The 21023-nt window shown below is 39.4% G+C and overlaps 2 protein-coding genes across 4 annotated transcripts in view; one reads left to right on the plus strand and one right to left on the minus strand.

Moving 5' to 3' along the window:
* Positions 1–3675: 3675 nt before the first annotated feature.
* Positions 3676–7925, minus strand: LOC120573855 (advanced glycosylation end product-specific receptor). 3 transcript variants are annotated; one of them, XM_039823723.1, is made up of 4 exons: positions 7803–7919; positions 7605–7710; positions 5816–6136; positions 3676–5738 (listed from the first exon to the last, which is right to left on the minus strand). In XM_039823723.1, exons 2-4 carry the CDS (start codon positions 7687–7689, stop codon positions 5377–5379), a joined length of 768 nt encoding a protein of 255 aa, XP_039679657.1. In that variant the 5' UTR covers positions 7690–7710; positions 7803–7919; the 3' UTR covers positions 3676–5376. The 3 variants fall into 3 exon arrangements, with proteins under 3 accessions (XP_039679657.1, XP_039679659.1, XP_039679656.1); XM_039823722.1 differs by having other exon boundaries at positions 3679–5738; positions 7605–7698; positions 7803–7925; XM_039823725.1 differs by lacking the exon at positions 7605–7710 and having other exon boundaries at positions 7803–7923.
* Positions 7926–15444: 7519 nt separating this feature from the next.
* LOC120575181 (alpha-1,6-mannosylglycoprotein 6-beta-N-acetylglucosaminyltransferase B) overlaps positions 15445–21023 on the plus strand; it is a 61053-nt gene continuing 55474 nt past the window's right edge. The window contains exon 1 of the mRNA XM_039825837.1: positions 15445–15533. The gene's annotated coding sequence lies outside the window, so the exon portion shown is untranslated. The remainder of the gene's footprint in view (positions 15534–21023) is intronic.

Genomic DNA, 21023 nt, shown 5'->3' on the forward strand with positions numbered 1-21023 from the left:
GAGAAAAGTTTATTATTTCATGGATTTCACAAATTTCAGTATGACACGTTATGCCGTAAACCGTTTAAATCTGAGCATTTCATTTACCGGATAGTTCCGGCTCCGCAGGAAGTTCCGGCGGATGTCCCTCACCTTCTGCTTTCTTTGTGTTGCAGTTCTAAACTGCGGTGGCTTCGGTAAACAACAACCAGAACCTCCGAGCTAGCAAGCTACACACTGAAAATGGCAAGTTTTGAAGAACATTTGGATTGTGCAACAAGGCAGGCCTGCTCCTTTCAGGGAATGACAGTAAAGATTTACAAAAAAGATGTTTACGGCATTTACTCTCCAACTGGGATGTTTTAGGACCTATTGGGATTTGCTATAGACAAAATACACATGGCGATACACTGGTTAGAGCAAATTACTTTTAAATATGTATCACGTTACTGTATTGTGTGAATCGTTACCTTCATTTAATATTGTATGTGGCAATTTCTTTTGCGGGGTGCAAATGTGCCACCAAAATAAGTTCCTTCCCGAGACTGTTTTACAGATCCACCGTCTTTGCGACCGGAGATTAATGCCGCCAAGACCATTGTTTTTCTCCTATCCAGTAGTGTAAGTGTGGGGAAGGGACTTGAATTGAAGGTAAAAAGGCAGACACGTACTTTTACAGGCAGAGTAGTCTCGCATTGCCAGACCTATCTCCACAGCGCAGGTCTGGCTACATGGCTTAATTGGTTTGTTAAAGGTTAAAAGAAGAAGAAGATTCAACTTTCCTGGAAACGGAGGTAACAGCTCCACTTGAGGATATAGAAAAGCCTGCTATTCCGAGAATCCATTTCCACTCAAGTGACAATAAGGGTAATGGAGGAGCTGTGAACTCAGGTCTAGGTTCCCCTAGTTCTGTGTTAACATGTCATCAAATCTTGCTACATGCACCGGTGAGCTGCCTGTAATGTGCATATGTACATCTAAAGTTGAAAGAATATCTGGCCAAGAGAACATAGGATGTGTGAAGTACCGGTAGGCTAAAAGCAGCTGAATAATTTGGACTGATGTAGGAGAGGTTTGTGATCATAGGTCCTCTCACCATTTGCACTGTGGAATGACTCTCACAAAAAAAATATATGTACATTTTACTGTAGAAAAAAATATTTTCTATTTTTACATTTCTATTAGTACAGGACATGATCTGCTACATGATTCTTCATTAGAACCAGGATTTGAGTCATTGTGTTAGATCCCTGCATGATTGCCTTCTGTATAAACAGGAGGTGTTTCACATAGCTGAACTGTCATTCACATACAGAAGGAAACTGGCCAGGTGTGTGTGGGAGTGTTCTTGCATCTTTCCACTCTTAAGATCAAGTGTCATGAAATGGAATTGAACAAAACACATAGGGTAATTGGTTGAAGTAATTGCTTTTCTGGTCCACAGATAATTAACCCAGTATGAGTTTGACATCCCTGTTTGATGAAAAATTGGATTGCTCCTTGAACCGGAGTGCCTTTCAAAGCCAAGCATATGTAATTGCTGGTCTTTCAGAGAGACACATTCAATTTTCTGCACCAAAAGAAAACAAATTAGAGAAAAGCCAATATATTGTCTTTACGGAAGGCTTCAGTTCACCATGGCAACAGTGTCTTAATATAATTTGGAGAATATCAACTCAATCCTGCTGTTCAGACCTGAAGGCTGAGGTATACGGCAAAGCTTGGAAACAGCTTGAGGATGTTCCACAGTCAGTGGAAATGGAAAATAATATATGCGTCCGTTGTTATGTTTCAGTTTGTGGATGGTATCGTTTTGCAAACACACGCCTACACATCATATAATTACCAGCTTTCACACCAGGAGACAAACAACATTCTCCACTTGAAAAAGGACAAACATTTGCATAAAAATATTTCTGATTAGATTTTTTTTTTTTTTATTACAGTGGGTGAATATTAACTGTTCCAATTAAACCACTATTTTCTATACAACACTTTCTGTTCACAGTTATGAAAAACACGGTTTCTTGCTGAGAGTTAGATGAGTGAATTGATATCGCTCATGTTCGTACCATGAACATGGAGCTACAGCCTGCCCCTAGTTAGCGTAGCTTAGCATAAACACTGGAGACCGGGGGAAACAGCTAGCCTGGCTCATGTTCAAAGGTGACAAAATCCACTTTACCTCTAAAGCTCAACAATGAACCGTACATTATTTCATTTGTAAAAACTGTACAATATCCACAGTGTAAAAACAGCACGTTGTTTCAAATCTTCGGGCTAAACTAAGCTTCATATTTACAGCACAGACATAAGAGTCTCAAGAGTAATGATCTGGAAACTCTCAGCAAGAAAGTGAACATGCATATTTCAAAGTATTCCTTTAAGGGTTGATAATTCTAGTACTAATAAAAAAACTGTATACTTTTTCACATGTAGGCTTATATAGTATGTAGCAGTGAGTCCACCATTGACGTACAGTATTAGGCCTGAATGATTATAGGTTATAGGTTTTGTTCTTTAACTCTGAGGGTACCGACTCAAGCACTATTGATCTGTAACCAATCCAATTTTATTATTGCTCTACTACAGCATATTATCAAGTCTCTCCTCTGTGTTGTATCCTGAGAAACTAATCTGCAGTGTGTATCTGCTCTCCGCAGGGTCTCCTGAGGTCATGTTATCTTGCCTCTTCTGCTTGGTTTACCAACTCCATGCCCCTGTGGATGGACATCTTTTGTCTTTCTGACTCTGTGAAGTAGCAGCTCGATTGTGTTTTAAGCCCCCACCGTCGACTTCAAGGCACCGCTGCGAGCCGTCGACTTCAAGGCACCTAACCCTTGCCTAACCCTAGTGCCTTTCATGCAGCGCTGTCTGGAAGACGACGTTGGGGGCTTAAAACACCAAACACCGAAGTAGCAGCAGGTTAGAGAATAGCATGTGCCTGTTTTACTTTCTTCAGTTTGAGCCTTGTAAGTCAATCTGAAGTTTATGTTAATGGCTTTGCTCCTGCTTGTGTCAACGTGTCGACTGTGATAAAAACCACACGAGAGGAAGTAACTGCACAGCACAATACCTGCTCATGTCCTTGCTTGCTCGCTTGGCTAACTGACTGTTTATTATTTATTAAGTCTTATGACGGTTATGTGTCTTTCTACCTGAATGCAAACTATTCATTGGGTGGTTGCAGAATTGAGGATGTTTTGCCTTTCATGCAAGAGACTTCATGAGTTCTTCTGGATTGATGGTAATCTCAATTTCACAAAAGAAGAAATGCATTGAAAACACAGTATGCTTTTCATCATCCACCTTAGCAAAACCTGGGTGTAATTTAAAACTTGCCCCACCGAGCAAATACATTATCAAAAGAAGAAATACAAAAGTATATTCAACAGGCTGTGAAACCTTTGTCCCGCCATACTGACCAACCCAAACTAGTTCAAAAAACAACACCACACTAAAACAGAACCAAATTGAGTTCTGCAAAGCGTAGCATTTATGTTTTTTTTTTTTGAGTCTGACAACCAGTGTTACATTTACTGAAGTACTGTACTTAAGTACAAAATGTCAGGTACTTGTACTTTACTTGAGTCTTTTCTTTTCATGCCACTTTCTACTTCCACTCCGCTACATTCATCTGACAGCTGAAGTTACTAGTTACTTTCCAAATTAAGATGTTTGCACACAAAACACATGTAGTTTATAAAATACAATGTTTTATTATAAATGAAACTACCCAAAAATATATAGGCATATAAGTCCAGCTGACAGTTTTAGCCAAATAAACACTTAGTTGATTGACAGAACTGTTTTGATTGTTTCCAGTTTATAAAATGTTAGGATTTTTTCTGTATTGGGTACTTTTACTTTTAATACTTTAAGTACATTATCCTGATGATACTTACAGACTTTTACACAAGTGTCATTTTCAATGCAGGACTTTTACTTGTAACAGAGTAGTTTTACAGTGTGATATTAGTACTTTTACAAAGGATCTGAATACATCTTCCACCACCGCTGGTGACACACTAAGGCAACACTTGCCTTAGTTGACCTGAAGGAATGCGTACCTGAATGTCTTTGATGGAGCCACGTTTGCAGGGAAGCGCAGTGAGGAGTGTACAGATGTCTAAACTCTCGTAACAAAACATCCTTTCCACACCACACCAGAGCAAACACATTGGCTCGGAACAGCCAGCTTTAAAGGAACACTGTGTACAAATCCTAATAAAGAGAGGATATACGATTTGTAAAAGAAGAAAAGTTAACTTTGTTCATAGTAAGTGTTTACATGACATGTTCTCACAAAGCTTACCTCGATGAAATGCAGTACATTTCAAACTTGTATGCAGAATAACTACAAAGCAATATATAAAAAATACTTAATACAAAATATCCCCAGATTTGCATCATCAGTTGCTGTGTTTCAAATTAGTGTCCACTTAAAAACAGATCTTACAAACATCAGAACAAAGGGTTGACAGAAAATAACAGTTGGGATTTCATATTTGACTTTATCCCTAATCTATTCATTAAGATTGAATTGATTTAAAAATGTAATTCAATTTGTATTGCCCTTCAGGTAACTGCTTAGCCATTGACATGAATCATGTCTGCTTTGAGAATCTGTGCAATTTTTTGGACAACTAGTTGGCATATTTCCTTCCCTTCAGTGTTTATGTATTTGCAGTAAATTCTGAATATTGAATAGTGCTCTAATATGCAGGAGGTGTGTAATATCAGTAAATCTGCTGTAATCATTCTTCTAACATGAGAAGACTGCCTCCTTCTGGCCCTCAGGATGAAGTGACGGTTTAAAAAAGTGATTTTCTGGTAAGTTAGAATAACACAAGACTGGGCATTGAAGACAGAGATGCTGTATCTGCAAAGCAGAAATTATTTTTATTTTTTTAGGAAAACTGTACATTGTTGAGTAAGTCAAAGTCTTCTGACACAGTCCTCTGTCCTCTCACAGTTCACGTTTATTAGTTATGAATGATAACAGTGGAGCAGTGAGCATCTGTAGAAAAGCTCTCCCTAATCAAGTCTTTAAATTTCTGTGAGTGATTTTTATGTATGTGAGATATATGTATGTGTGTTTGTTGTGTTCTGATTGTCTAAGCTACTGGATGCCTAAAATTTCCCTCGGGATGAATACAGTATCTATCTATCTATCTATCTATCTATCTATCTATCTATCTATCTATCTATCTATCTATCTATCTATCTATCTATCTAAATGCAAGAAATCAGATAGCATGTTGAAAAAGAAAAGAAGTTTATACTCTTAACCATTAACATTTTCCTGCCTCAAAAATGAGCTCCTTTTCATTTCTGTTTTCTTAAAAAAAACCATACTTTTACATACTTTCCATACCGGAATTCTACCTGTTTCCTCTAAGTCACACATTTGACCATCATTATTTCCACCATTACACAGATCCACTGCAGGTTGACCATGCTTCCCGATGACCCGGTCTGTTTCCCAACCAAAGGTAGCTGTTGACTCCAGAGATGCTTCCTGGCCAAAGCTATCCACAGTGAGCAATTATATGGCTGGCTCAAGTTTCCTTTCTGTACAGCTATTGTACTCGAGACATTGTACAGTCCAAGATGGTCCACCTCTTCACGTGTGCCAGCAGGGTCGGTTAAGTTCACATCTCCCTGGAACCAGGAGATGGTTCCACTGGGGTAAACTCCACTGAACCAGCACTCAGCATGAGACTCATTGATGGAGGAGTCAAAACTTCCAAGGCAGTCTGTAAAGATCAAGGTTTTTTCTTTTTTTAAGACAATAAGTAAATATATTTACATATATTAAAAAGTTGTAGCTTACCTTGTACTGTAACAACAGTTTTCTTAGTCAGTGCTCCGAGATTAGACTGTAGTTTGCAGAGGTATGTTCCCTCGTTGACCGGCATCACGTTGAGGAGAGTCAGAGTGAGGCTGTGGTGGAGAGGCTGGTCCGTGCTTTCACACAGAACCTCGGGGGAAGTTTGGCCTTCTGGATATTGACACATACTTTTATTTTTAGCCAGCCAGATAAAATTGACCATATTCAACGGGCCTGATGGCTTGGCTTCACATGTCAGTGTCACATTTTCCCCACACCGGGCCGCCACCTGGGAAATGGTCTGTAGCTCCACACGCTGACTACCTGAATTATCAGAGAGAGAGATGTCTAGAGGTTAAAATACATAACACAGTCTGTTAAATGATTCCTGCAAATCACACATTTTTATTATCATTTGTCATGCCAATGTCAACATTCACGTCTCTTTTAAGTAGCCTAACTACTGTATATGGGGGTCACTAGAACAATATAATATTTAGTATAGATAGATAGATAGTGTAGATATTTATTAAGTGGCTTACCGTTGATTTTGGGTAAAATTGTTTCATATTATCTTAAAGGAATATTAAGACATTTTGGGAAATGCACTTAAAGGGGTGATAGAATGCAAAACCCATTTTACCTTGTCATAGTTGAAAAACGACAGTTCGGTGGGTAAATAGGACATACATAGAACCTCAAAATCCCATTGACACCCCTTTCCTCTGCAAATCTCACAATTTGAAACTGCCTCTGAAAACGGGCAAATCTTTGCTAAAAGTTGATGTCAACTTCTCAAATCCTCCTCATTTGGCTCTACCTTCTATCTTTGTAACGCCCCAAAATTTACATAGGCCACTAACTGATCTGAGGTCAGTTAGTCTTCTAAATCTGTCGCGCAAATCTCAGAAATTCTATACATTGTTCATCTGCTGTTACATTACTAAATTCACTTCTGAGACTCTTTTATGCGAGAAATCAACTATATAAAGCTCAAATATGGGCCGTTTTACAAAAATTGATGGCTAATTGCAAATTTAGTACGACTGTTTGGGAGTTCAGGAGCTCCACAGTATGCTGTGACAGTCAGTCCAGTCCCATTTAACAGGGTAGCATTAGGGGACAAAAAAACAGCAAAAGAGACATTTTCAGCCCAACCAATGTTACATACCCTATGAGGAGACCTTAAGGAACAGCGTGAAATACCCTATATAACCATTCTATCACTCCTTTAAGAGTGACACCAATCCAAGACTGGAAACAGGGGGGACAGTTAGCCTGGTTATGTCCAATTGTATCAAAATTCACCTATAGCACCTCTAAAACTACTTGTTTTTTTCATTTGTACTTAAACCGTATAATGACAATAGAGAGGGTTTTGCGGGAGAACCATGCTATCTGTTTCTAGTCTTTCTGCTAAGTTAAAGTTATGTAGCAACACATTTTCTGTACAAACGTGAGAGTGTTATCGGTCTTCTCATCTAACTCTTAGCAAGAAAGCTAATTAGTGTGTTTTCTAAAATGTCAAATATTTCCTTTAAGTCACAAAATGGGGTTAAATATAGAAAGTTTACTGGAACAACAAGAGAGCCTGACTGAAAAATGAATTTTAGACTGTTACATCTGAAGGTCTTCTGTTTGCATCTTTGTCTTAAAGAGCTACAATTAAAACGTGTACAATTACACAATGATGAGCACTTATTCTGTAAAATGCCCCATGTCAACTGTAAACAATTTAAATCAGTTTACAAAAAAAAAAAATTGTCTTTTCATGCACAAAACAAAGCCTCACCAGCAATGCTGACTGCTGAAGTGAACCAGATGATGGAAACCCAGCCAAAAACATGTTGTGTCCTCGCATCAGAGGAGAAACTCATCGCTTTGATCTGTATTAAAATCAATATATATATACACAGTATATCTCACATTAGATGAACCAGATAAAAGCCAAACACAGACAGCTACTGTACAAAAGTTTGTATTTACTCACCAGGTACACCCACACAGCTAAGAACTATCATCCAGTGTTAATTTGATGCTATGAGGAGGACTTATGGTGAGGAAAGACATTCACTGAGTCAACCTCTGTGTTTTAGAATTTTCCAGTCAAGTGTCAGGTTTTCACTTGAGCAAGAATAAACATGCCCTGGGAAACTTCTTGCTTCATTGAACCGCTCACACCGCTACACTTTATTCTGGCTGAACATATGATTATTCTGTATAATTATCAAACATTTACCAATTTGACATGTTTAATACTTTATTAGTAACTTGGATTTAACCGGTTCTGTTCCCCTTTACTCCAAAGAGCAACTCAATTCTGTGTTCCTTATTTTTAAGGCCTAGATTTATATATATTTCAAATGTTTTCTAGGTGTTCTAGTGTTGCAGTTTCCACCAGAATGTGTCCCTTGCCTCTGGCAATGAGCAGTGTTTGTGCCATTTGATAGTGGTTCAATTTGACAGACTGATTTACTACATTATAAATGCATTGCATCTCTACATTGTAAAACTACAAATAAGTCCCACCCACATTCTCCAGTTTTACTTCAAACAGTGAAAAAAAGCTGAACGTGTGTGGAGAAGACAGGAGTGGTTGAAAAAATTAAAGCAAGCAATCTGCTTGTATTGGTTAGAAGCTGGTGGCAAAGATATGTATCTCCAAATACCTCAGTAAGTCTGTATGAAAAGGAAGGCAAGCATGTAATGACAAGTTACTCTTCCTTAACAACAAGGAACCTTTTTTTAAATCAACTGAAGCCTCATTTACACCTGGTATTAAAATGTGATCTGTGTCTGGATACATTATCTGGATAATCACATCTGGGCTTTGAGTTTACACCTGGCACAAACCCAATAACAATGTAAGCTAGACTAACTCCTGATGGGCCCCGTTACACATGGTTTTACATTTGATCTGTATTTGGATATGTTGTCTGAATAATTACATCTTTGCATTTACACCTGGTATTAAAATATGTTCTGATTGTCTCAATTATGCCCACAATGTGATCTGTCTCAATATGCAAATCGGTTAGGCAGGGCTGATGGACATGTCAAAAAGGCAGATAAGTATCCAGAATCCAGAAACAGTTCATATATATCACTTTTTTAGCAGCTCATTACCTGAAAATACAGTACGGGATTTACATACACAAATATTAAGATATTTGCAGTCAGGTGCACGTGTTCTGTCACATTGCTTTTACAGTTTTTCTCAGTCGCTTTGGTGCATTTCTTAGATCAAAAGTGCAATTCTTGATACTACTTGTACAAATTCCAAATCATCTAGTCACTTGTGTACATCATTAAAGAAATTTCTTATTCCTTTGAACAAATTGCAATTGCTTTTGTACATACTGCAATTGATAATGTGCTCATGTCATTTTGATCAAAATATAGTAGATGGTTCTCTGTTGAATAGTCTTACCCCTCAAAACATCTAGGCATTAGTTCTTTGCATAAGCCATTACATGCAAAATTGTTGAACTATTTGTCATAAACTGTCAAGCATATTTTTACACATTTCTATTAGACCTTTTTTACAAAAACGTGAATTGATGAATCGTGCAGGTGAAAGTGACCCTCACTCATGAAGGAATGTAAAATGTTAGTTCAACCAATAATCAACTAGTTGCCTAAATTGCTCAAAGGTGCATCTCATGAACAATCAATTGGCAAGCATATATAGACAGACCACAACACAGAGTTGCAATTTTCCAATAATGGATGGACCAGGAAACGAACAGGGTCAACAGCCAAGAGGAGGAGGAGGAGGAGGAGGAAGAGGAACAAGGATGCGTGGTGGAAGGCAAAACAGAGGAAGAGGCAGAAGAGGACATAGGTGCATATCTGATGACATAAGGGCCACTATTGTAGACCATGTTGTCAATCAATGTACCACCAATGTACAGTGCACTGTTACTGTATATAAGCAGTATCCTGTATACTTCCTACAATGCTTCATATTACAGTAGTCCACTTGTATTTCACAGCATACAGAAATATACTCTATACAGATACACACTGCACTTTACATGCACCCACCTGTATGTTTTACAATAAAATGTGTGTTCGCATAGTTTTTGTCTATGTGAAATTGTGCGATGCATCACTGCATTTTTCCCCACATAGGACTGCAAGATTACCTCAAACCGGTGGCTGAGGACGCCTTTTCACTCCTCGACAGGAGGAGGCTATTTGCACAACAACGACAACGATGTCTTTGAAAACATCCGGACGGTTAGCATCTCAACCATCGACAGGGTGCTGCATAGAAACCAGATGAGTATGAAACAGCTGTGCTGTGGACCATTCCAAAGGAATGAGGACAGAGTTTAAGGAGCTACGGTACTAGTATGTACAGGTAAAAGATATATCTATGTAACTACTTTACAGCAACATTTTATAGTGATACATAGTACAGTAAACATAAACTGCACACATTTCCATTGCTGTGGAAGGAACATGCAATATATGTACATTTTATGTCACTCTTCCTTACCAAAACAAATTCAACTGTGTGTTCTGGGATATAGCGTATAATGGAGTTGGAATCAAGTGAACCCTCTCACAACTTTGTATACGTGGATGTGGCTGGCTTCAACCTGACCAAATGCAGAAAACGGGGTCGGAATATCATCGGTCACAGAGCTACAGTGGATTTGCCAGGCCAACAGGGAGGAAATATCACCATGTGTGCTGCTATTTCGGAGCATGGTGTCCTAACCCCTATCCCCCTTATAGGGCCATACAACACCCAGCATCTACTCAACTTTTTAGAGACTCTCTACAGGGCTCTCATCCCTGATGATGAGAGGGGTCTGTTTAGAGAGGATTTGCCAAAGTACGTGGTCATTTGTGATAATGTGAGTTCTTTTCTGCATTGAAGTGGAAGGTATATGATTGTCAACAGTGCTGGACTGGGACAAAAAATCGGCCCTGGCATTTTTTGGGCCAGGCGGCCCACACCCACCGTGATTGGTCAGACGCATTCCCTGCAGACAGTCCTCTTAAAATATGCGTGCATTCTATGATATGAGTTGCCTAGTGTTCAGCGTTCATGTGATCGTTTTGGATCCTTCAAGAGGGTTCTCAAGACTTATCTGTTGCTCTTACACTTAAATAATTAATTCTTTCTTAGAGTTATGATTTGTATATTTATGGTATATTTATTATTTTTTATTATTGATATTTGATATTGTATTGCTATTATTGTTATTATTACTAGTATGCTTAATATTGGCTTAGCAACTTTAAAAACAGTTTACTGTTAATTTTAACTATTGTAAGATTCATATTTTGTCGCTTTGGACACAAGTGTCTGCTAAATACAATAACCATAACTATAACCCTTCCCAAAAGCTACAATAAAGCTGAGAGTAGTATATGCCCTGGAAAAGAGCACCAATACAAGAGAAGCTAATTAAGCCATTCAAGGAACACTGATGCTTGTATCAACACTGACTTTATAGATCACACAGACTCCTGCTCAGCTACCCAACAGGCTAACCGCTAGCATTTTCAATGTAAGCTTAAGCAGTTAGGTTACCTGACCACCACTAACTTTAATGTTACAGCCAAACTGCTTGTTATCGCTATGACATGACACACACCACGCCGCAACGACGACGCACGCGCACGCACGCACGCGCACGCACACACACACGCCACACACACACACACACACACACACACACACACACACACACACACACACACACACACACACACACACACACACACACACACACACACACACACACACACACACACACACAGCCTCCCTCCCTTCCTGAGAGTCCCTGTTAATTTGCCTACTCCTTACCACATCGTCATCTTCTCTCTTCCATCTTTTCCTCACTCGCTCCCATGGCCCTGTCATGGTCACTCAGCTTCTTCCCTGTCATGATGTTGTTTCTGCTTCTATAGCCAGCCACCTCTCCTCCTCGGCTTCAGGTAATGCTGATGTTGAAGCAGCTACTAGAGCCCCAAACATGTCAGAAATTTTTGAGGAATCCACCTGTAGATTCTTAATCTTTTTCTCCTGTCATTTCTCTGCACCTCCCTTGCACTTTGGTGGTCGTTTGTCCTTCCAGCATAACTATTACAGCTCACGTCTCAGGGCCGGGAGGCGTGGCCAAAGTGGGATTCGTAAATTTGCGGCCCGGAGTGAGGAGGGGGTTCCTGGATTTGATTGGGTCAGGCCAGTGCCAATAAAGAAAATTAACCAATGGGCCGCTGTGAGTTCTTTATGGGCCTATATCGGCGATTCGGCCCAAAAGTGCGTCGGCCCACCGGGAAAATGCCCGGTATGCCCGATGGCCAGTCCAGCCCTGATTGTCAACCACTCACACACAGATGACCCTGCTGGCTGCAATGGATGCAGCATGTGAGGACATCACAGTAGACGCCTTCAGAGGATGGATAAGGCATTCCAAAAGATTCTTTCCACGTTGTATTGCAAGGGAAAATATCCGGTGTGATGTGGATGAGAATATGTGGGCCGACAGACTGGAATGTCTGGATGTGTAGAGACAGCACTTGAACAGTGCTGCAGGCAAAGGGGTGTTTCCTGTGTTTCTTTCTAATTTAGTTTTTTTTCCTTTGTGCCCCTTGTCTTTTTCTTACTGTAAATTATTTAGTTTTTTTCTTTCATAAAGTAGCACTAGTAAAAGCTGTGAAAAACAAAATCATGTCCAGTCTCTTTCAATCAATAACCCACATACAGTAATATGTAAATAGTACTGTTGAAATTGATATATGCCATAGAAGTGCAGCCTTGTTTTATTTTCAATACACTGTCAAAGTACACAGTTACATTGACAACATGCCTAAACATTTTGACGACCTTGTTTGTGAACAATGACTTATCATTCTGATGACCCTGACATGATCATTGGCATGAATATTTACTTTTGAGAGCTCTACTAAGGATTTTTAGTGACTGACCAGCTTTAGAAACATATCTATTGTATATTGCAGTTTGTAGAAATTGTTCTGAGAAATGAACTTATTATTTTGCACGTTAGGAATGAAAAACACACCAAAGCGACTGAGAAAAACTGTATTTATACCTAGAGGGGAATTCTCTTCTTGGTGGAAGAAAAATTGGCAATAATAGGCAGATTAACTGCCAACAGGTTGACTGCAGGCAAGCATGTAGGAACACAGCCTCGCACTGGAAAACAACAGCCAAGAAGTACTCTCTAGTCTTAACATGCAAGCAGTAATTGGAGAAGAGGAGCAGCTGAAACCAGGCAGCAGGTGAGCACAAGGCACCGAGGACGCCTGGTGGACAGGTGAGGAACGGCTGAACAAGACCGACAGAGATGGTGTTAAACACTTTGTTCAGGTTTCTTAGGGGGGGGTAAGAGCAGCTCTGAACCTGCAGGAAAGGTTTTCTTGATGTCAGTCCCTCCAGAAAAATGCGATTATGTGATCGCATAATTCAATGCATAATCAGCCAAAGTCTGCATATTGATGCGGGGGCTGCATTTTTTCAAATACACCGCACTTTCGCTGCAAAAATTGACGATTCCTGCGCAAAATATGCGGGGCTTGCATGATTTCATAATCCCCGCATTTTTGTTGCAAAAAGTCACGTATATCTTAGCAGAAAGTTGAAAAATGTTGCGTTTACTTCACACAAGAGCAGCCATTTTCCCCTGTTACCATGGGAACTTTATGAAGTGACGTAATTACGCGACGTGAAAATCATCAAAAAGCACGGTGTTGGGGGAATCACTTTTATTCTCTCTTTTTCATCAAACTGCAGTTTTTGCAAGTTCCCGCAATTTTTGCAAGTTCCCGCAATTTCATCACATAAAATTGCATAAATATTCCGCATATTCCATCGCATTTTTTAAGAAAACGTGCCGCATAATCAAGGATTTTTGCCCGCAACAATCACAAAAAAACTTTTCTGGAAGGACTGTGATGTGTCAGGAACCTATCTGTACAGAACTGATGAGCACTATTTCAGTCTTCCAGCACTGATCTGCAAAGTGATCGAAAAAAAGAATCTGAAACTGGTTTGCATTTCCTGTCAAGCACATGAAGGCTGAATAAACACTACTGCAGTCTTAAAAACCTTTTATTTTTATATAAGTGCTTTTCATTTGTTCTTTTAAAAAAGTTCAGAGCTTCTGTAGTGTTTTGACTTCACAATATGCCTTTAAACTTGATTACAGTATAAATCCTATTAAGGGACTGTTCTTTATTTATTTAAGGGGCTGTTCTTTTACAGCCATGACAAAAGACCCTAAACCTCTGCATTCTCATCTGACTCATCCCACTCCTCTGTTATGGTGTGGTGGCCATTTCAGTAGATTTACTCACTAACATTGTTGTGGAAACACAATAAGCATGGAAACTAAATGCACACTTCCTGCATTACTGCATTACTTCAAATACTAAGTTACTCCTCTAGTAAACTAGTATTCACATGAAATAAAACAATAAAATATTGAGACCATTCAGCAAGGCACTCTGGGTAACATTCAACACACAAACTGGTTGCTATGGACTCGTCACCAGGCTTCCTCCACTTCGCCGTTTAAACAAAGTGGAATAAACGTAAATCCAAATCTATACAAAACCCGCAATCAATTAGTAAGCTGACATCAAATGTATATACATGGCATTTAGGAAACCTTTATTGCAACCTTGGCACAGTAAGATGTCCAGACTAGCAACAGTCATTTTCGTTTTTTACGTTACCCATCGTCAGCCAGGAAATTTTTTACTAAAGCAGTAGCTATATGAAATCAGATGTATTACCTACCACCATTTAGTTGTTTTGTGTTATTTAAGATATTTATAAAATATCTGGTCATGCCAGATGTAATTATTCCACTCATTTTATAAACAATGCAATTATCCGTTTCAGCCACCAGTGGGGCAGCTCCCCCTGCCCCACAGCAAACTCATGGGTCAGACCCATCTGGTAGCGACGGAGGGCCGAGACTAAGAGCTACATGGAAAAATATGCACCAAACAAGCCACTTTGAAATTTTGCTGTTTCATGAATACAAAAGTTGGGTGACCCCCCCCCCCCCCTCTGGACTGAAAATTTTTGGATGACCCTCCCCTCAACAAAGAATAAAAAGACATGACCCTCCCCTATTTTCCTCCGGTGGTCCATTCCATAAATACCGAACGGTCCCTAAGACACTGTTTGAGGCACAGATTCGTATCTCCTTGTCTTATCTTTGAGAGTGCACACCATCTTTCTCATTTAAAGCTTTGGGACAGATGCTGCACACCCTAAGGTCTAACCCTCCATCCTATTGGATATGATCGAGGCTCCAGTTTCTCTCATCACTTGCCACTTTGCTTCTGGTAACAATAACCTGTACAGTGCTGTACTGGGATGGCTGCTAATGCTGGAAAAGCATATCATCAACTAAGAATATGGGTACTTTAAATGTCTTCTTTTTATTTGAAATTGAATAAAAGATTTAGAAACAAGCGATAGTGTTTGCCTCCTGTGATGCCATCATGTTAATACATGACTTTCTGCAACCTCTGTGTCATCCACATGATCAATACTTTCCTGAAAAACCTGTTGCATGCAATCTGATACATGTTATCTGCCCCTAGTGGACTGTCCATGCACTGCAGGCAGTAGAGGCCCTTTAAATACCAAATCAAAGATGGCTGCCCTCATTCACCAACCTGCAGTTGTTTAGCATGGAACTCTTTGCTAATTTCTAAAAAGGTACGGTAAGAATAGCATTTATATTGTTACCAATACTTCAATATGAATATTTTCTGGATTAAAGCAACTTATAATTGCTTTATATTTTGTAGCTACTTATTTTATAGTAAAACCGTGTTGAAAATGTAAGGTTAGGGTTAGGCTCAAATGTGTTAAAGCAGGCACCGCCAGCGATCTCGGACGTTTTTATTCATTTTCATATACAAATTTTTAAGCTAGCGCCAAGGTAGTAGTATGCCGTAAAACTACACTATCTGAAGAATCCACTGGTACCAACCATGCCATGCCATGCCAGCTTGATGAGAAGGGGGGTAAATAATGCTCCATGCTAAAGTTTGTCAAGGAAAAAACTGGCATGCTCATTTTCAAAGGGGTCACTTGAGCTCTCACCTTAAGATATCTGAATGAAAATGGGTTCTATGGGTACCCACGGGTCTCCCCTTTACAGACATGGCCACTATATGCTAATCCCATGCAGTTTGGTGGGGCAAAAATGGTGCATCGTTTTGCATGCAGTACAAATGTGTTAGTTTGTGTATTCTAAAATGGTGTATTTAAATATTTCTGCATACTGGGGTCTTGGAGTTGCATAACTTGGGCATGACTGGAAAGCTGAGACTCTTATGGATTCACATATGCGCCCGATTGTATCATGTCTGATGTCAGTACGTAGCCATTTCATTGTAGTGAGATCATTTATTTAAGCTTGACTTAAGTGTATAAAAATTACCTGTTGGGACCTAGGATAATCACAGCCCCATGAAACTTTACAACCACAAACTACCTATAGGGCATTTAGAGGATGTATGACTTTCCTAATTTGTTTTTGTATATTTTCAGATAGCAAAAAAGTACAGTGTAAGATGCTCTTATGAATGGCAATTCATGTGACATGGAGCAGTTAGGAAAAGATGATGATGATGAGTAGATTCCTAATGCATTGAACAATTTATGTCTTTGTTTGTAAAAAAGAGAGAAAAAAGAGACAGGTTAACTCAATTAATTGCCATTAATGCCTGATGTATCAAATATAATACAAACAAATACAGTATATCAATTATATATCACATGTTAATATTTTATAGTCTAGGTAATGCTAACCAATAGCTACCTGTACATTATATTTAGTGGGCTTGTCGTGTGTTTCATCCTTAAAAATCCTCAACCTGCAATGTAGATTATTAGTACAGCTGTCAGATAAATATAGTACAAAGTGCAGTACTTGTCTCTGAATGTGATAAGTAAAACTACAGGCTGTGACACCTGGCCAGCAGTCAGCCAAAACTCCCCTGAAACTTGAAACTGGGATTTTCCAAAAGTCTCCAAAAAGTAAATGTATCCAGCCTTTCTGGGAAGTTTGCCTTTTACACAACTGTCACACAACAATCTGTCACAAAAAAGTGAAGCTCATAACTGCATCTATAAGTCCCACATTTTGACAGATGCACCTCTTGTCATGCAGTGTGGTGTCAAGATAACAAAAAACATCTCTGAAACGATGCAACCTTGCTGTATAACTGTGTTGACTGAAGAATACGTTTTAAATATGAATCAATCTAAGTATGGCAGTGTACGTTTTATTCAATTATTATGTAAGTGTGAAAGCCTCTGCAGAGGGAGAAGATGAAGATTTTTAGACGTTCGTGCATCTGAATCCCGATGGAGCTGTACACTGTAAATGAACATTAAGACTACGTTTTCAGCACCAGTATTAGAGCATGACAAGTGCTGTGTCATAACTCCTAGTTACATTAATGGTAGTGTTGGACATGTATGGCAGTGTTAAGCAGATGATCTACTGTATCTATGAGCAGTCAGAGATCTGCTCAGAGCTCCTCCTGTAAGAAATAACTTGTCATGTGTAGCTGGTGAGTGCAGCAGGCTGGAGAGAGGGCCATGAAGAATTTAAATAAAATCTTGTCTTTCAAGTGTCCATGGTTGAAGTCAGTCAATGTCAGAAAAATCAGTGCGGCTCAGTGGGGGACTGGCAGTGTATTGCATTTATAAAAGAATTTCACGAGCTGCTATCTCTACCTGAAACATGTTGAATGATGTGGGTCGACAGCTGCTTAGAGGAGTGACGGGCTAAAGACAAAGCAGGGTGTTCCTATATTAACAGGTGATAGAGTCAGAGTTTGCTCCCTTCTTGTCAGTTTAGCTTCTATTGTGTAGCAATGTGTGGATATACTCATTTGCTCATCACTCAAAACAAAACATCTCTACTCAATGAAGTTTTTAAATGTAACAATTTCAACCACGCAGGTTTGTGTTTCTAGAAGAACTTTTTTTATGAATTGACTAAAATAAGATAAATTTCACTCATGTTGCTGAGATTACTAACTGAACAGGTAGCAATGCTGTAACATTTTTTATGAACTATGATCTAATAAGCATTAAACAAAACCATATACAGTTTTGTATAATAAACACTCACTCACACTTAAAGTGCCCATATTATGAAAAAAAATCACTTTTTCTGGGATTCGGGGTGTTACTTTGTGTCTTTGGTGCTTCCACACAACTTGGGGAAAAAAAAACCTCCATGCTGTTTTTTGTGAGATACGGACTTCTGAATGTATCCTGCCTTCAGTCTCCGGGTGAGCTGGTCAAAATCGGCAGGGCCGTCTACGTTATCGGCCGAAACTTTTGGTGTGTGCTAACCACTTCAGCTAATACCACATCAGCTAGATGTTTCTCCAACTTCGGTCAGTACAAAGCAGGATTAGCCAGGAGACTTCTTCTAAACGAGGGCGCACTTCCTACTTTGCGTCGACTACATACAGACGAGGGACATGTAAGTTCTATAGTGTTGTAGCAGTGTTTTGCCATTGAGAACGAGGTGGCTAACCGCTAGCAGTTCTAGCTTCTAGCTATTAGTCCTTACCTAGCTACTGCACATGTGTGACTCCCAACAAAGATGGGACAGAAGTGTGATGCCTCACCTTGTAGCTAAAACAGAGAGCTCAACACACAGGGTGAAAAGAGGAGCTGCAGCAATGTGCAGTACAACAAAAATATGGTGTTTTTTGAAAATTAAACCTATTCTGGTACAACCTCAAAATACAATTATGAACCTGAAAATGAACATAATATGGGCACTTTAACGTCCATTTCAATAAAATACACACAGCTAATGGGAACATAAAGGGCTATTTGAGTTCATCTGTAAGGTGACGGGGGTAATGTTATGTCAGAAAAGATTGGGAACTAAACAACAGAATATCAACTCTGGCATAATAATGCAGTGTTAGTAATGTTATCCCAAAGCAAACGTTTTACTGTTTGTCTTCTGGTGGCCCCCCTATCCAGTCAAACAATATTGATATTTCCACCTGCTCTTATTTTTCGTGCTGTTTTTAGACCTATCCAATTTTTCTAAAGCAAACCTCTTGTCATAGACTTTGGCAGTCCAGAGAATGGCACCAGAGATAGGGGGGTGTTTTATTTCTCATTAAAATACTTAATATTTGTCTTTCAGCTGATTTGAGTAAAGTTCAGCAATGTAGATGTAGCCTACTAAAGATTAAGTACTGGGTTTAATTTACACTGTGATCAAAGCTACGATGTTCAGTGCATTTGATTTTCCTTTTATTTTGTAACACATAAGCCTGCATTTTCCACTTCTTTTCCCAGATGTATATCTCCCTGTTAAATGCAAATACTGTGTTTAGTGTAAGAGGAATGCTTTTAAGAGTGGTTTGTCCTTGGGCATCTGCTTGTGTGAATCATCAGTAAAGCAGAGGGAGTCCAAACCAAACAGTGGGAGGGAGAGAGAAACTGCAGTGGAAGGAGAGACTCAAAAGACAAGACAGGCGAAGAGAACGAGTGAGAGACTCAAACAAAGAGGCAGTATATGTCAGAAAGATAACAAATAGTGTGTACAATGCAGTGGTGAAGAGGTCAACATGAAGGAAAGGAGTAAGAAAAAGCAAGAAATAAGAACATATCTAAATCACTCAGCACTGGAGGAAGGAAAGACAAGTAGAGGAAAGGAAATGAAAGAGAAAAGATAAAGTATGAGAGATATCCTGTCAGTGACAGGATGCTGCAGGTGGTAGTGTCCTTGGTTGAACTCGCTCCAGGTGGCATTATGATTCATCTTCTCATTGAAAGTGCGAGAGCTTATCTTATATTCAATGAACACTTGCTTATCTCTTAAGTGTTTTGCTCATTTGTGCAGCCAAAGCTATATTGCTTTTAAATATAAGGGAAAAAACAAAAAAATTATTTCTGACTGACACACACACACACACACACACACACACACACACACACACACACACACACACACAATCTGCTTTGTTTCACTGAGACTCTTGTTGAGTTTTGTAATGAAGCTCTGCAGCAGATGATGAAGATGAAGATGAAGATGAAGACCAGTCATGTTGTCATTTCACAGTAAGTGAATGTGACCGGACCATTGGTGAATTTTAAATCTCAGCTCTGGCTTGTAATGTCAGCAGAGCCAGTGTCTCTGGGCTGCGGGCCGACAGGCAAAAAACGGTGCCAGGAAGAGCCAAGACCCAACGTAGTAAGAGTGAAAACTGTTTCCATGGCAACAGAGCATGCTGCCGCTTGCTATATATTAGGCTGACACTGGATGTGGCCTTTGACTTGTTGATGGTCACTCTTTCCTTGATGACTTTAAGAGGGTACACAGTCGTAGTGTAAGTGTATTACGTATTACATTTCACAATGTATTAACTTTTCAATAGTGTAATGAAATGTCCCTTTTTAAATCAAGTTAAAAGCCAACGTTTTTTATATTATCAGGAAGGTATTATAGTGTAATTTTCCCCATGGAAGAATTCTCAAATAAAAGCACAATTACACTTTTCCCTTGAAAGACCGCTATCTGTAAAGAATAACCTGCCGGTTTTCATCTCCAAGTTCTACAATGCCTTAATAAAGGCCATACATAAAGGTTAAAGTGGCGTTTTTCCTGGAAATAGGAAACCATTACCTTTTTGAATTCAGCACAGAGCGGTCAGTGTATTATGTGTTCAGTCCGCTGGGAGTCGCTGCTGAGCTGCTGTCCGTCTGCAGCGTCCCCGTCGGGACGTCGGAGCTGTCCGCGGTGCTGAAATGTCTCCTGAAACCACAAAGGCAATTCTCTCTGTTAACAGTAGTTTTAAAAAAGGCGCTAAATGTATGTTTGAAGACTAATGAATTTCATTGATAAAACTATATAGTGAATTAATCTGCCACTGGATCAGATCAGTTTCGTGTCATGATGAATAAGTTACCTGGCATCAATGAGAAGGACTTGTTGCCTATTTGGCCTGTTTATGCATCATCATTACCCAACAGTTGCATTCATTTGACTTGTTTCCAATATTATACCGCTTTAATTATTGTCGGTTTTTTCATCCAGGTGTTTTAACACAGAAAAAGAAATATTTCGTTTTCCAGTACGAGGCGTTAGATGGCGCTATGAGTAAACGAGCCACAGCGAAGGAGCTACTCGCACAATGAAAGAAGAGAGCCAGT

This window comes from Perca fluviatilis, chromosome 15, assembly GCF_010015445.1.
Source record: "Perca fluviatilis chromosome 15, GENO_Pfluv_1.0, whole genome shotgun sequence".
Taxonomy (NCBI): Eukaryota; Metazoa; Chordata; class Actinopteri; order Perciformes; family Percidae; genus Perca; species Perca fluviatilis.

Excerpts from the sequence above, each read along its gene's own strand:
- LOC120573855 (XM_039823723.1), bottom strand. The coding sequence starts at position 7,689 with ATGAGTTTCTCCTCTGATGCGAGGACACAACATGTTTTTGGCTGGGTT. Across the intron at positions 6,137-7,604 it reads TTCAGCAGTCAGCATTGCTG|GTAGTCAGCGTGTGGAGCTA; the intron begins GTGAGGCTTTGT and ends CTGATAATTCAG. Across the intron at positions 5,739-5,815 it reads AACTGTTGTTACAGTACAAG|ACTGCCTTGGAAGTTTTGAC; the intron begins GTAAGCTACAAC and ends TGATCTTTACAG.